The sequence below is a fragment of the Manacus candei genome, unplaced genomic scaffold (assembly GCF_025592945.1).
Source record: "Manacus candei isolate 608988 ecotype Guabito, Panama unplaced genomic scaffold, ASM2559294v1 h1tg000041l, whole genome shotgun sequence".
In the NCBI taxonomy this organism is placed as follows: Eukaryota; Metazoa; Chordata; class Aves; order Passeriformes; family Pipridae; genus Manacus; species Manacus candei.
The window spans coordinates 6,535,022-6,549,908 of record NW_026138089.1 but is presented as its reverse complement, the minus strand read 5'-3'; the positions used below and the strand labels follow the sequence as shown (position 1 = coordinate 6,549,908).

The 14,887-nt window shown below is 37.4% G+C and overlaps 1 protein-coding gene across 2 annotated transcripts in view; it reads right to left on the bottom strand.

Moving 5' to 3' along the window:
• CTPS2 (CTP synthase 2) overlaps positions 1-14,887 on the bottom strand; it is a 63,473-nt gene that overhangs the window by 42,959 nt on the left and 5,627 nt on the right. Inside the window, exons 5-13 of one of the 2 annotated variants that reach the window (XM_051795037.1) lie at positions 13,889-14,005; positions 13,118-13,243; positions 10,456-10,536; positions 7,632-7,783; positions 7,252-7,384; positions 5,206-5,294; positions 4,371-4,465; positions 3,492-3,554; positions 2,861-2,904 (exon numbers count right to left, since the gene is read on the bottom strand). In XM_051795037.1, the coding sequence (XP_051650997.1) occupies positions 2,861-2,904; positions 3,492-3,554; positions 4,371-4,465; positions 5,206-5,294; positions 7,252-7,384; positions 7,632-7,783; positions 10,456-10,536; positions 13,118-13,243; positions 13,889-14,005 (900 nt within the window). The remainder of the gene's footprint in view (positions 1-2,860; positions 2,905-3,491; positions 3,555-4,370; positions 4,466-5,205; positions 5,295-7,251; positions 7,385-7,631; positions 7,784-10,455; positions 10,537-13,117; positions 13,244-13,888; positions 14,006-14,887) is intronic. The other variant, XM_051795038.1, reaches the window with a different exon arrangement.

The window sequence follows — 14,887 nt, the reverse complement described above, 5'->3', positions numbered from 1 at the left end:
ACTTGAGGGGCTGTGCTCAGAGCTCATATACCTCCCTCACCTTCCCTACTGAACAATGCCTGGCATTGCTCCAGACTTGGGGAAGAGTGGCTGGAAAGCTGCCCAGGTGATGTGGTGGTGTTGGCTGACAATGGCTGAACACAAGCCAGCAGTGTGCCCAGGTGGCCAAGAAGGCCAGTGGCATCCTGGCCTCCATCAGCAATAGTGTGGCCAGCAGGACCAGGGCAGTGATTGTCCCCGTGTACTCAGCACTGGTGACGCCGTGCCTTGAGTTCTGTGCCCAGTTTTGGGCCCTCACTACAAGAAAAACATTGAGATGCTGGAGCATGCCCAGAGAAGGAAAACAGAGCTGGTGAAGGGTCTGGAGCTCAAGTCCTGTGAGGAGTGGCTGAGGGAGCTGGGGTTGTTTAGCCTGCAGAAAAGGAGGCTCAGGGGTGACGTTATTGCTCTCTACAACTACTTGAAAGGAGGTTGTAGTCAGGTGGGGACTGGCCTCTTCTCCCATGCAACTAGTGACAGGACAAGAGGAAACAGCCTCAAGCTGCACCAAGGGAGGTTAAGGTTGGACGACAGAAAGAATTTCTTCATTGAAAGGTTTGTCAGGCATTGGAATGGACTGTCCAGGAAGGTGGTAGAGTCACCATCCTGGGAGGTGTTCAAGAAATGACTGGACGTGGCACTTAGTGCCATGGTCTAGTTGACAAGGTGGTGACTGGTCAAAGGTTGGACTCAATGATCTGGGCAGTCTTTTCCAACCTCAATGGTTCTGTGATTCTCCGTAATTCTGAGGTACACGATTACTTGATAATCTCAGTTTTTATTTCTAATAAAAAGTTTCAAAATTCCATAGATGCAGATAAAGGGAAGCAAAGAAGACCAAGATATTTTCTAGGTATTTTAGAAGAAACTATTGGCTTTGCTAAGTACAGTTCTGAGTACCTGAATGCTTGGCAAATTAAGAAGGGATGTAAGTAGCTGCACATTTTATGGTGGCCCTGGGTTCACACCAAGCTACATATTCCAACTTTTGTCTTTTTCTTAAAAATAAAAGGAACTACTGCCTCTCCAGTACCTTTCTTCACCCCCATCAGTTTCCAAAGGAGCAGGAACCAAAAGAAAAGAACACTGCTTTGGTCCTTAGCATACAGTGGCATCACAAGATATTATCGGTGCTGATACATTCCAATTAACTTTCTTGCATAATGAAACATCTACATCAGTCAGATATTTCAAAAGCTTCACTAATGTGCTTCTCTTCCATTCATTTTTATTGATTATATAAAATATCTAAACAGTTTTTAGCACAAGATGGACTCTGCTAAGGCAGATTATTTAGCAGTTATAATTATTGGTAGTGCAAATTTCCCCCTTGGAATGATTTATATCTGTTTCTTGTCCAAAACTGAAATGTCAAAGATTAGATTAAGATGCTGAAATATGACTGGTAATAACCAACTTCAAAACCTTAATGCTGCTCAGAACAAAAGAATATCCATTATACATACTGCAAGCATACTGCTTCCCTTGTAAACAATGTATTAATCTTCTATGACACATACAGTCATTCTAATATTTCCTTAACTTTATGACCACATAACTTTCTCTTTAACATATCTACCTTACTTGTCCTTGAATGCAAACTGCAAATCACCCAGTTAATTACAATTACATAAAACTGGCACCCCAAAAGCTCTAAAAACAAAGATAGCCCAGAATCAGTCTTCTGTACTCTCCCTTCTTGATACCAAAAGAATTTACAGTAAGTGTTCAACATCTTCCACATTTTACAACATATTGCCATCATGAAATTGAACTCTCCAGTGAAACAGTATGTCTTTGCACAAATTCAAGAAAGAGGAAGGAAGAGATCTCTTACATGATGGCAAGGCCACAAAAGTTTACCTTTGCTCACCTGAGGACATCTCCAAACACCATGAAGTTTTAGCAGCAAGTCTTACACTAAAACTTTTAGGTCTTTAATTTACCTTCAAAAATTCAGACTAGGTTATCTTTCCTATGGAAATAAACAACCTTGTCAAAAAGGTCAAATGCTTCAAAACCCTCCTACTGGCACATTTCAGACTAAGCAGACATGAAAAAAAGAAGTTTCACTTGCAAATCCCAACAAAACACTTTTGAAGGAAGTTCATATAGAAACAGTAGGTCACTATGAGCAACCCACTTAATTTGTCACTAGAACAGATGTTTACATCTTACACCAAGATATTGCTTTATTTCTCACATTTTTCTGTTCTTTTTCATTGTCTTTAAACCCCTTGTTCACTGATCATTTTTAAGTTTTACTACAGTGACGATGGGATGAACTTCACTCAAATTCTACCATCAGCATATTGCAGAAAGCTCTGCTCTATCTGCAGCACTGAAATTTTTGTCAAAAGGAAGACTGTAATATGAGTCAGCAGGAGGGGTGTAGTGATTATTTATGCATTTTATATAAAGGAAACACAAGAATTTTTCAAACCCTTTACATTTAATCCTTATCTTTTCTATATAAATTTATATTTTGATAAAAGCTTTGCGCTACACTTTTCAGCTCCCTTTTATATTTTATTCCCTACTAAAGCCAAACTAATCATTATTGTCTACTCCTAGGATCAGTTTACAGCCAGTTTACAGGAAAATATTAGAAAGATTAAAAAAGTAAAGCTAAGATAATTCACAAAAGTGAGCAGGTAATGGTAAGACACTATCAAAAGAAAATAGCTTTTTAAACAATATTAAATAGGGACAGCAGAAAACACCTCATGTCCTACCATGTAAAAATATATATAGATCTTAACTAACACATTTTAACAAAAATGTATGTTCACAAAACATATGCAGGAAAAACTGTACTCACAACAGGGTTTTTTGTGTCTGGGTCAAATTCTGTAGAATTTGCATCTGAAACAGAAATTCAAAGTAAACACAGTACATTTGTTCTACATGCACTACAAACTTGTAACAGTTCTGTAGCATTTCAGGGCTTGTCTGCATTTAAGCTACAATCATATGTTGAAACACATACTGCACCACTTCTGAAGCAAGCACAGGAGGTATAATGACCTCAGACACACACATTCTCTTTCCTACTTTCCAAAACTCTTTCCTCTCAGCTTATAGTAGTACTATAGTACTGCAGTGGTTGTGGTTGTGGTTTCTCTACTCTGGCTAAGGAAGGCAAATGAGAAAACCACTTTTACTTCTCACCACCTGCACACTCCAGAAAGAGACTAGAGGTGAACTGTAAGCATACTTTCTCCTACGCTATAGATCAAGAAACAGGTTTCAAGCAATCTGCATAATAAAGAATTCCTACTCCCTTGCAGAGAGGTTGCACAGCATATATAGCTGAAAATGATCTTGCCGCAAGAGCTGAGTATCTAACAATCACAGGATCTGTAAATAGTTCTAGTAATAGACATACATTTCACACAGAGAATAAAATTTCTTCTAAGCAAATCATATTCACACTAGCATACTGAGCTCACCTTTCCAATTCAAACAGTTTCTTGCAAATTCCACAACTGCTAACTGCATTCCCAGGCAAACTCCTAGGGAAAAAAAAAAAACCAACAGAATTTAACAGGACAAAGCAGGACTGACTAAGTACTTGCTCTTCTGTCTTAGACTTGACTACTTTGAAATCTTAGTACTCAGTGTATATGCACAGACTTACAAAAAGCTAAATCAAAAGTTGCCGCTCAATGTAAAGTTCACACTTCAAACTTGGCACACTGTAAATACCTGTGACAGAATTACGTGCTTTAAGCCCTTTCAAAGATTTTTTTTTCCTCCTGTCTATTTTACCAATAATTACTGCAAAGACAAACAGAACCTGAAAGCCTGGGTATATCCAGATTCAAAGTTTGCTTTGGTAGCTACTCAGAAACTTAAAAAAATCGTAAGAAATGTGGAGTAGGAATGAAATTTTGAGAGGCATTTACACAAACAGCACTCAGCTTATAGGCCAGATGACTTTACCACAATAAATATATCAGTAAATCAACAAAAATAATCTAATACAACAAATGTGTCCAACAAAGACACCTATGTTTTCTGCACACTACTTAACATATATAATTATAGTGATTTAATTACAATGAGAAGCAAAGACTCTCTACTCAAAATGTGAACATAGCAATAAAACCTTGGGAATAGGGATAGTCTTCATTTCCTTCCTTATACAGATGTAGTACACAACTATGACCCTGGGCATTATTTACATGGCAAGTATCCACAACATCATATATACTTCCCTAAGACAGAATCCTTTCCTAGTGTGGGGTTAATTTTATTTTTTTTAATCAAATCACTTAGCTTGCTATAAGTCTGCTAAACACAATAATTTCTGACTCTAATGATCTTACCAAGAAAAGGTTTTTTTTTTGATCTTGCCCAGGAGATAGCTTGGAGTTTGCCTTCGGTTCCCCTAATTCCAAACCCTCCTGGGACCAGAATGCCACTGTAATGACAGCAATATATAAAAGAATTAACATGTAGAATCAAGCTAGCAGAGGAAATCCATACAAACTGAAGACTTTTGAGGTAACTAAGCAAGCACAATGCATGAAAGGCATATTTTGTATGAACATTCCAAATACAAAGAATTTAACTCTAAATTTGGAGATTTGTTTCATCTACCCACCCCAATTCTCTTCTGACCAGCCTCATGCTTCACAGTGAAATTCCGACTGCTTAAACACATATTGCTCAAATAAACTATCTTCATATTCACTACTCTAGGATCCCAACACCAAAACTTTACATCTTCTAAGCAATAATGTAGAAACTAAATGCATTTTGACAACAAACAATATCCCTTTACAAATACAAATTGAAATCCTGGCAATGATTCTTAACAGAGACATTTGCAAAGTGTCAACAGCATTTACAAGTACCTTTCACTGACCTACACTGTAAAGAAAGTCCAGCTATCCAAAAAACCAAAACAAGAATAACCCTAACCCAACAACTAAACAACTGCAACTTGTCTAAAGAGAATAAAGCAGAGTTTGAGGGTATAGGCTGATACTTCATTTCCTATGTCTGAAGCTTGTCACCAACCACATAATATATCCCTTTACATAAGTAACAGAAGTTTGGATGCATTGAGAAATTATCTGATTTATTGAAACATTTTTCAGCATATGAAATCAATATCATGGTCTGCATTTTGGACACAGAATACCCAACATCACTTACTCTGCTTTGCACAGTTTGTGCCATGCCTGGTGATATTTCACTGAGTTCTCTGCTTCTGTAGAACGTTCAAGTTCTGTTGAATCTATGTACTAATAAAGAAAAATAGGCAATGAAATGGTCTTTTCTTCCACAGAAAGACTAATCAAGCATTAAGAAAAATTATTAAGCATTTCAAGTGAATTTCCAAATAAACCTGTAACAACTTCACTGAAGACCCAGTACTTGTTTTGAGGACACAGTGTTTGCTCCAGTTGCAGCAATCCATGCCCTTTTTTTGCACATAGCTCAGAAGTTCTGCCTGCCAACAGTCCTGTTTGGTTTCCTCCAGGCAATCAGACTTGCTAGAATGCTTCACATAACTGTGTACCCAGGTTATCTCCCTATGGCAATCAGGGACCAGCCGAGGAGCAGTGCTGACTTTATCCTGATAGCCAGGATGTTCATTTCCCTGCCTTTTGGGTGCCACAGTTTATCTAATCTTATTATAAGATTGGATAAACCTGCATTGTCTGTGAAAAAGGCATTTCTGGGGAGTGTTGTGTAGAAAGGGAGACACATTACCTATGCCCTACTAGAAATCCTGCATTAGAGTCTCTAGTGTTATTAAGCAGCACAGCTCCTGAGGTACCACTAGAGTGAAGTGAGATGGCTATGTACTGCACTGGGGACACAAAAGATCAGAGTTGGATTCTGGGTTTTGTCAGTCTTCTCCTCAGAATAACGTAATTAATCACATCCTGCTCTAGAGTCCCTCCTCCACAAAAATGAGATCATCCAAATTGACAGAATTCGCCCATGTGCAGAGAAACGAATCTGACAAGAAGCTTGCTGACAGTTTGCCAGACAGACAGGATTGCCTCCTAGAACTACTTCTGAATGTTGTTATTCTATACTAGAATACTACAGGATCTACTAAAAGAACATTTTATCATGCTTGGAGATCCGAAAGAGAAACTAATTACAGTTTAAGTTAATTGTGTTTTCCTTGCCAAAGATATTGAGCAGGCACATTTATCACTTCAAGCAGCATCAACATTTCATCATTCAGATGAAGCAGTTCCTTCAGAGCATGGCATTCTATCAAGAGCCTTTGAGCAAAAACACTAAAAGGAGGTTAGGACATGCAGGTAAGTACGGCAGGAGTCCTTGTTTGTTAACCTTTCAGCACTGCACTGGAGCTTAGCAACCATCAAGTCTCATGCTTGTTAATGCAAAAGCCCCACCAAAGTTAAGACCAGCTGCACACAAAGCTGTGTGTTTGCAGACAGGGTATCTTTCACTTTTTTGCTAAAAGCAAAGCTATTTTACATATCAAAAAAATTTCCCACCATGCAGCTGCCAGTAACACTATAGTGACAGAATCACATAAGTCAGAAAGGACCTTGTGAGGTCTCTAGCCCAACCCTCTACTCAAACCAATTCAAACTGGAGCAAGTTGCTAAGGATCATCAAAAGCCAGGATCTAAAAATCTCCAGGGATCAATTCTAGCTGTTCCCACTTTCTTGTTTTTCATGCACACAAAAACAACTTTTTGTAGTATTTGCTCATAATCTTCCCAAGGAACAAAGAGAGGCTGACCACCTGCCATTTTTGCCTTTTTCTTTTTTTTTTTTTAACATGGATACAACATTTGCCCTTTTCTAGTCATAGAATCATAGATACACTAAGGTTAGAAAGGATCCTTAATCCATCCACTAACCTAGCACTGCAAAGTCCACCATGAAACCACTTCTCATGAGAACAAGTGAAATTTAACTTTGATAGTAAATACAAATTTGCAGGTAAAGTCTGTTTTTTCATCAGATCCAGTTTTGGGCAACTTCAGATAACTTTAGTTCCAAAAAAAAAAAAAAAAAATTAAATCTGTAAACATTTCTTTTAAAAAATTAGATGTTTGGCCTGTCTGTATTTATCTGCATGATTCATTTTCTGATTTTCACATGAATTAAAACTGCCTCACATGATGGGAACTAGTAGGGTATCACAGAATTATGCAACAGTAGATTCAAAGTATTCCTGAAAGCAAAAGCCAGAAATATCCTCACCATTAAATCCAGTTTGTAATTAATTGCCAGTGCAGAGTGTTCCAGAGCTTTGAAAACAGATGCATAGCAGTCACTTAACTTGGTGTACTTGCCAACAAGAGCTATGGAACACACCTTCAGCAACCTTTCATATCTGACAAAAAAAAAAGTTTTTCAGTTACTACATCAGATTTCACAAAGAAAACATTTTAAGTGTTTGCTTTTTCTTTAACTCCACAAAATATCTTCTAAAATTTCCTAACTGACCATGTTTTTAAACTTAGACCATTCACAGGTGTTGATCAGCAACTGGACTCCAGTCCAGTCTGGTGACTTCACAGTAGCTAAAAACCTAACTTGAATTAAAACACTTCTTAAAAAAGCAGCAGGATGTAGAATACCTGCAAGCCATTTTCTTCCATTTCATTAGAAGATCACTTGGCTGGTCATCAATAGGTAAATTTAACCTCTGTTTAAAATACTTAATGATGCCTTGCTCCTCCAACAGGATTGGTACTCGGTAAGTAGAAGAAACATCATGAATAAATATCACCTAGCAAAAGAAAGCATAACATAAAAAGACTTACCTAAAATTCTTCATAGGAAACATACATTCTATTTTTTGGATACTACAAGTACTTTTTCTTTCTATATACATTCTAATTTTTAAATACTTTTCTTTTGAATGAGCAGGACAGCTTGGCAGCTACCATCCTAAGGATATAACATTAAGAAAGAATCACTAACTGCTCTAAGTTACAGCTGTGCTGACTATGGAGACTGTTATGATCCTGAAACAAGCTAAAGACACTGCTTTTGTCTTGACAGTACATAGAGTCAAGAGAGGAGGGAGGACTCACTTGAAATAAATAAAATAAAAATCCACTTGGAGGAAGACTGTGGACAAAACAGCACATGGTCTTCATGGACTAGTTATGACTGTCCTGGAAGCCAGTTCCGGGCACACAAAACACAAGAAAATAATCAGGAGTAGTCAGCATAGATTCACCAAAGGAAGGTCATACTTGACCAATCTGATAAACTTTCATGATTAAGTGACTGGCCTGGCAGATAAGAGGAGGGCAGTGGATATCATCTACCTGGACTTCAGGAAGGCTTTTAGCACTATCTCCTCTAAGATCCTCATAGACAACCTGTTCATGTATGGATGAGCAGACAGTGAGGAAACTCAGAATGGCTGGGCCCAGAGGGTGATGATCAGCAGCACAAAGTCTAGTTGAAAGCCAGTAATTATCAGAGTACCCCAGGGGCCAGTACTGGATCCAGTCCTGTTTAACATACTCATTAATATTATTATTATTATTACATAATTATATATTATGTAATATGTATTATATTATACTATATTATATTACTGATTCTGTATGATGGGGCAGAGTACACCTTCAGCCAGTTTTCAGATGACACCAAAGCAGTATAAGTGGTTTACAGGGCAGAGGGCTGTGCTGCCACTCTGCCAAGAGGCAGAAGAAATGGGCTGACAGGGGCCTCATGAACTTCAACAAGGGTAAGTGCAAAGCCCTGCATGTGGGCAGAAACAACCCCAGGCACCATTACATGGCACCACCCAGCTGGGAAGAAGCTTAACAAGAAACAACCTAGTGGAGTTGAACATTAGCCAACCCCTGGTACCCTAGGCTGCACTAGGAGGAGTGTTGCCAGCAGGTCAAGGGATATGATCCTTCCCCTCTACCCAGCACTGGTGAGGCCACACCTGCAGTACTGAGTCCAGCTCTGAGCTTCCCAGTACAAGAGAGACACGGACATACTGATTTCAGAAAAAATCCAGGATCATTCTAGGGAAAACAAGACATGCACATAAGTGTCTTCTGAATTCCAAAAGTGGTTCATTAATTTTAAGACACACAGTGGACTTAAGAATGGTTTTGCAGAATTGTGATGAATATAGTTATGAAAAGAAAAAAGAACAAAAGAAAGAGGGAAAAAAAAAGGCTGCAACACAGTGTGGCACCTAACAGTTCAGTCAGGGTGGGTCTAACCACCAGACAAACATATATTACACAATTCAGTGCTGAGGAAAGACATTTGAGCTAGCCAGAACAGTGTAAGAATGCAGCACTCTGCCCTCATGAAAGTTGTGACTGGTACAACCATTCAGGTACTACCCTAAAAGGTAGAAATTCGGAAAAAAAGGAACAGTGCCATGAAGACAGCTCTCTCCCTGCCATGGAACTCTTAGGGAAGTTCAGTTATGCACATTGCTCTTGGTCCACTTGGACTGGCATAATAACTGCAGTTGGGATCTGAGCATGTATGTGCTTACACACAGCCTGATACTGCCAGAAGAGCACACACCATTTCTCTCTGACTGAATTTTCAGTTGTCTCTCTCTGGCTGAAGAGGAATCACAAAGCATAACTGAAGGATTTTCTGGAAGCTAGCTTGATCAAGGGTGTTGTCTTCCACAGATAGTAAGATGGAAGGAATGAGAGGTGGGGGTTATGAAGCAATGGCTTCACTGTTCTCTAAGTCCTCATCCGGAATCTTGCTATCAAAAGCTTTTTCTTACACATTTGCAGAGATAGAAGTCAACACTGACACATATTTGAAATACCACATAACTACATGCATCTATTTTGCATTTTTACTATAGCAAAAAATACTAAAGAGCATTTGATTTCTCAAAATTAATATCTGAATAGCAATTAATCACAAACTATTAGGCAAAAATCACACATTAATTATAAAAGGATATATGACTACACAGTAGATGTTCTAAACATGTTGAAAGAGCATAAATAGCCTATTACATATGATCACAGTAAAAGTGTTCATGTAGTTGCAATCATCTATGGACATAAGCAAATCACCTGACTTTAACCACACTTTGTTCATCCATTACTACAATCACCTGAGATCATTTATGGGCAATAACCAATCAGAGTTGTGAAAACTGTGCAGTACAGCTACGTACAGCAATTAACCATGCACTCAAAATCTATTCCTTTGATTAGCTTTTACATAACATGCATTTAAATTATTAAGGACCGTTTGACATAAAACCTAACATACCAACTTCCAGTATTTTTAAAATGCTATAGTGTACAGGACAGCAAGATAAAAATTATAAAAACAATTACATGTTAATGAAGCAGTCTGAAGTTGAAAACAGAAACACGTAGAAATATTTGTATGCTTTCCTACATGTTTAAATAATGACAAATAAAATATTAAGGTACTGACCTGCTCAGGCTCCACATGACAAAACATGGAAATCTTTTCCTTCACCGCCATTTCTATAGGTTTTGCACTTCTGCAGACTATCTGTCATAACAGAAGGAAAAATTTCAAGTATTTACTAGGCAAACCAATAGAAGAGCCTCAATACTTCATAGAAAAATTCATCTCCTTTGGAAGCAGAGCACAAACAAATGTGCCTTTTATACTCTTTCCCCTCTTTTAGAGTTCTACAATATATCATAACTCACAAATAATCTACTAGCAAGGCAGAAGTAATCCAGTCACCTACCCACAGTGACAAATTTTTATTTATCTTTCATTGACACTCTGCAATACTGCTTTCTCATGTTCTCCTTTCTTGCAGCTACTACTGTAATAGTCTGTCTAAAGTCTAGCAGCTCTGTAAGGATGAATAATATGATGAATCAAAAGGAATACTGTAATCTTATCAGTAAGATCAGATTTAAATTTAGAGCATTAATACTTAGCTTACATGCATATTTCTAGTATTTCAGTAGTTTAGCATCTTCTTGTAATTTTTAATTTGCACATCATGACAAAAAGAACAAGGCCAAAGATGAGAAAACTATTTCAAAATTGTGTGGGGTTTTTTACTGCTGCAATTATTCTGCTAGTATTTTGCTGATACATTCAAAACTCAGTAATTTTAGGAAATATTGATCATTTTTAAACAATGAAGAAAATTACTATATGTTTGGTGTTTGTTGAAAGGGGTCTTGGTTTTGCATTATGTAACTCCAGGCAACTAGCTCAAAATGCAGAACTGCTCTATCAATGTGTCTGTTGATTACTTTGTCTACTACCTTAACTTATTTTGAAACCTGAAAGTGTAACAGAAAGTAAAATGATCCTGTTACAAGATTAATTCATTATTTTCCCCATCTTTCTAGCAGATGTATCCACTTAATGCATTAAGCCCCTTTGTTCAGAAACTTGTAGCTGACCTTTGATCACCTTGCTAATGCAGTTTAACTACACTGATATTGATGAAGTCTAATTAATTTCCCCTACTTAGTGCATATTCAAGTAAAAAAAGCACCAGGAAACAATCTGCACATTCTATTCAAGTAAGCACAACTCATACTTAAAAATTTGGTACAGTTTGAAGGTGAAGGTATAATTCATAAACCTTGATAGTACGAGCACATGACTAAATTAATTTTGAAAACTATAAACCATTTTGCTGAGGCAAATTTAAAGTTAATGCAGAGAGAGAAATCAAAAACATCAGAATCAGCATGAAAATAAAGAAACTACAATAATAACAGTGGCAGAGATGCATCTCAAAGAAACATAACACACAGAAGATGAGAACAATTCAATTGAACAAGCATATACTCAAGTTTTCAAAGTGCTGTAGCAGAGTACATGATACCTGCAGCTGTAGCGTGTTCATTAGGCACTTCGGACACCCCACAGAGAACAGAAAGGCTCTTGCACACACAGCTGAGACCATCCCAGCAGGCCACCTCAAGAAGCCTGGGAGCAGGCAGGGAGGCAGCAGGCATTCAGAATAGGACAAGCCAAGTTCAGATCAGGCAGCCTGGTAGCATAACTCATGGAGGAAGCCCTCCTGACTGCTGCTGGAGGAGCTTCCCCATGCGCTGTCTCGTCCTTGGGCCTCTGCCCAAGAGAGTTACCATTTAAACATTGTCTTGAAGCAGCACCCAAGGAACTTTATAAGGGCACCAGGAGGCTACACTCTGACTGTAATCTCTTGCTGCTTTAGCAGTCAATAGCAGCAGTCACAAAAAATAAAAAAAAAGATACTGTGCTTCTGGCAGTGCCAGAACTGCCCCAGGCAAGAACTCAAGATGTGAGAAAGTGACTACATTTGTCTCTTTTCTTTTTATTACACACACCCACTTAAAAGGCTTTTTAAAAATTTTTATTTTCTGGGTGGGGAGGGGGAGGGAGAAGTCAGGCACTGGCAATTATCTTAACGGCCTTCAAAAATGACATGCAACTTTCCCTATGCAATTAGCACCTCAAGAGGGATCTTGAAGTTTAGGCTCTGAAGCTTCAAATACTGCATTGCATTAATAAAAGTCCTTCCCTCCACAAGACAACTACAATCACCAAGTCACAACAATTGGAAGTTAAACACATCCGTCGTATATCCCGTTTATAAATCCATTGGTTTTGTAGTTATAAAAACAGTCATTCATAAGTGTAAAATGCAAGAGCTCAAAAAAATCAGAGAGAAGCACAACACAGAATTTAATTGTGTGACTATATTTTTAAGAATCATTTTTCCTTTTTGAAGACATACACATTGCTTCTTCTTAATCACACATAAAAAGAAATTTGTGAGAATGTTAGGAGCCAGAAACATTCTAGTTCTTCCCACAAAGCAAACTGAGATTTCAGATTATTTTTAGCAGTGAAGAATTATTTTTGCAAAAAGATGTCTTTAAAAGAACATAGCTACAGTCCCAAGATATTGCAAGGAGTTAGTTCAATTAAGTTAACTTTGAGTCAACTTGAGTAATTTGATTTCCTGTGGCTTTAGTGAAGCAATACAGCACATATTTTGCACTTCTTGTTTCTCCTCAGAGACTAAGGCTTATTCTTTGAACATAGGTTATGCAAGGACATTTTTAGATGAACCATCAATAAAAAAAATCTGTATTTACTGACTCACCAAATCTGGAGACAAGCCTAGACCCCTCAGTGCTCGAACACTGTTCTGTGTTGGTTTTGTCTTCTGTTCACCAGTGGCGTTAGGCTGGAAAGGCACATTTTGAAAGCTTGAATAAGCAACCAACCTCTACTAAGAAAACAGTTACAGATTAAAAGAGAAAATGCATTGCAAGTAATATTTTCAGGACGTAAACATATCCAAACAGAGCCACAATATGCCAGAAACATATAAGTAATTAACAGTGGTAACACTTCTAACAAATACTCTGAAGACCCTAATTCAGGTCAGGTTTATTTTGTCTTTTTTTCTTTCAGAGAAAAGTTTCAATATAATTGACTCGGGTAGAAGAATAATAATGTTCAAAAAATTGGATTTTGCTAATAAATGGAGAGTGTCGAACACAGCACAAAACCTCCAGTGACTGTCTTTGAAAATATTCATAAGTAGCAAATAATTCTGTTTTCAAATACACAGAATTAATCCTACCAACTGCTGATCAATCCATAGCTGTAGCTAATAATAAGAACCTTTTTATCTGTACAAGTGAAATCACATCATCATTACCAACCTTTGCTTACAAAAATCTCCTCAATGAATACTTATATCTTGTGAAGTAAAATTTAGAGTTCAAATGAAAAAGTACTTTTAGCCCTGTACAAAGAGTTGTAGTGGTCTTGACTTGACTCCAGCATAAAAGGGTTAATGGGACAAATAAACAAATACAAAGCCCAGTACAGAGTGAAATTTATTTTATTAATTCTCATAACTTACCTGTGGTACTAGGCTAACATGGATGTTACAAAAGTTTTCTCTTTTTGCTTTGAACTGAAACTGTCTAAATGCTTCAACAAATGGCATTCCTTCAATATCTCCAATGGTTCCACCCAGCTGAAAAGTAAAGGTTAGATATGTCAGCGGTAGAAAGAAAAAACAAAAGAAAAAAAAAGTCTCTTATATACTTCAACATGTTTTCTGAAATTTTTGTCTTAAAAAAACCTGACAATTGAAATTTGCAGGCACACTCTGAAAAGAACCCTCATCTACTCTGCGCATTTTGTTTCTTGTGGAAAACATTAAACAACTTTCCAGTTTTGTTATAATCATTTTACACCAAATATATAAGCTTTCCATGGGAAGATGTTTGGTGCTACTAAATAATACATGCTTTCACACTGCCATGAAAGGGGTGAACCACTAATCAACAGTTAAGCTCATGTGAAGGTTTTTGTGCAGAAGACCTCTATTTTCCTGTCAGATTAAGAAGCAGTTGTGATCAACAAGATACAGACATTTCCCACCATCACCATGGCTTTCCAACATCAATAAATGTTTTTTACCAAATATTTATTATCAAACCAAAATGCAAGACTAAGTCCATGCTAAAACTTATTTATAAAGACAGAAATTAGATGTCTTTCAAGGACAGATAGAGCTATAGTAGACTAAGCGCTGAATAACGCAGTTTAACACAAAAGTCTGACAAAACAGTTGTGCTTCAGAATGATCTTTCTGTGCCACCAAGTGGCTTTTGGCAGAATTGCACATTTGTGTTTATCCAGTATCAGAAAAACTTGTGATAATTACATTTGTACATGGTACACATGTTCAGTCTAACTCCTTCAGGATTTTGCCATGGAAAAATTATTCCTAGAGTACTGACAAAAAATACTTTTATCAGACTGGAGGTACAAGTGTACAAGAAAAGAAAATAAACCTCTTATATGGAGAAAACAGAAAATTAAGACTGAAGTTAAAGGGTTGATAAGACCA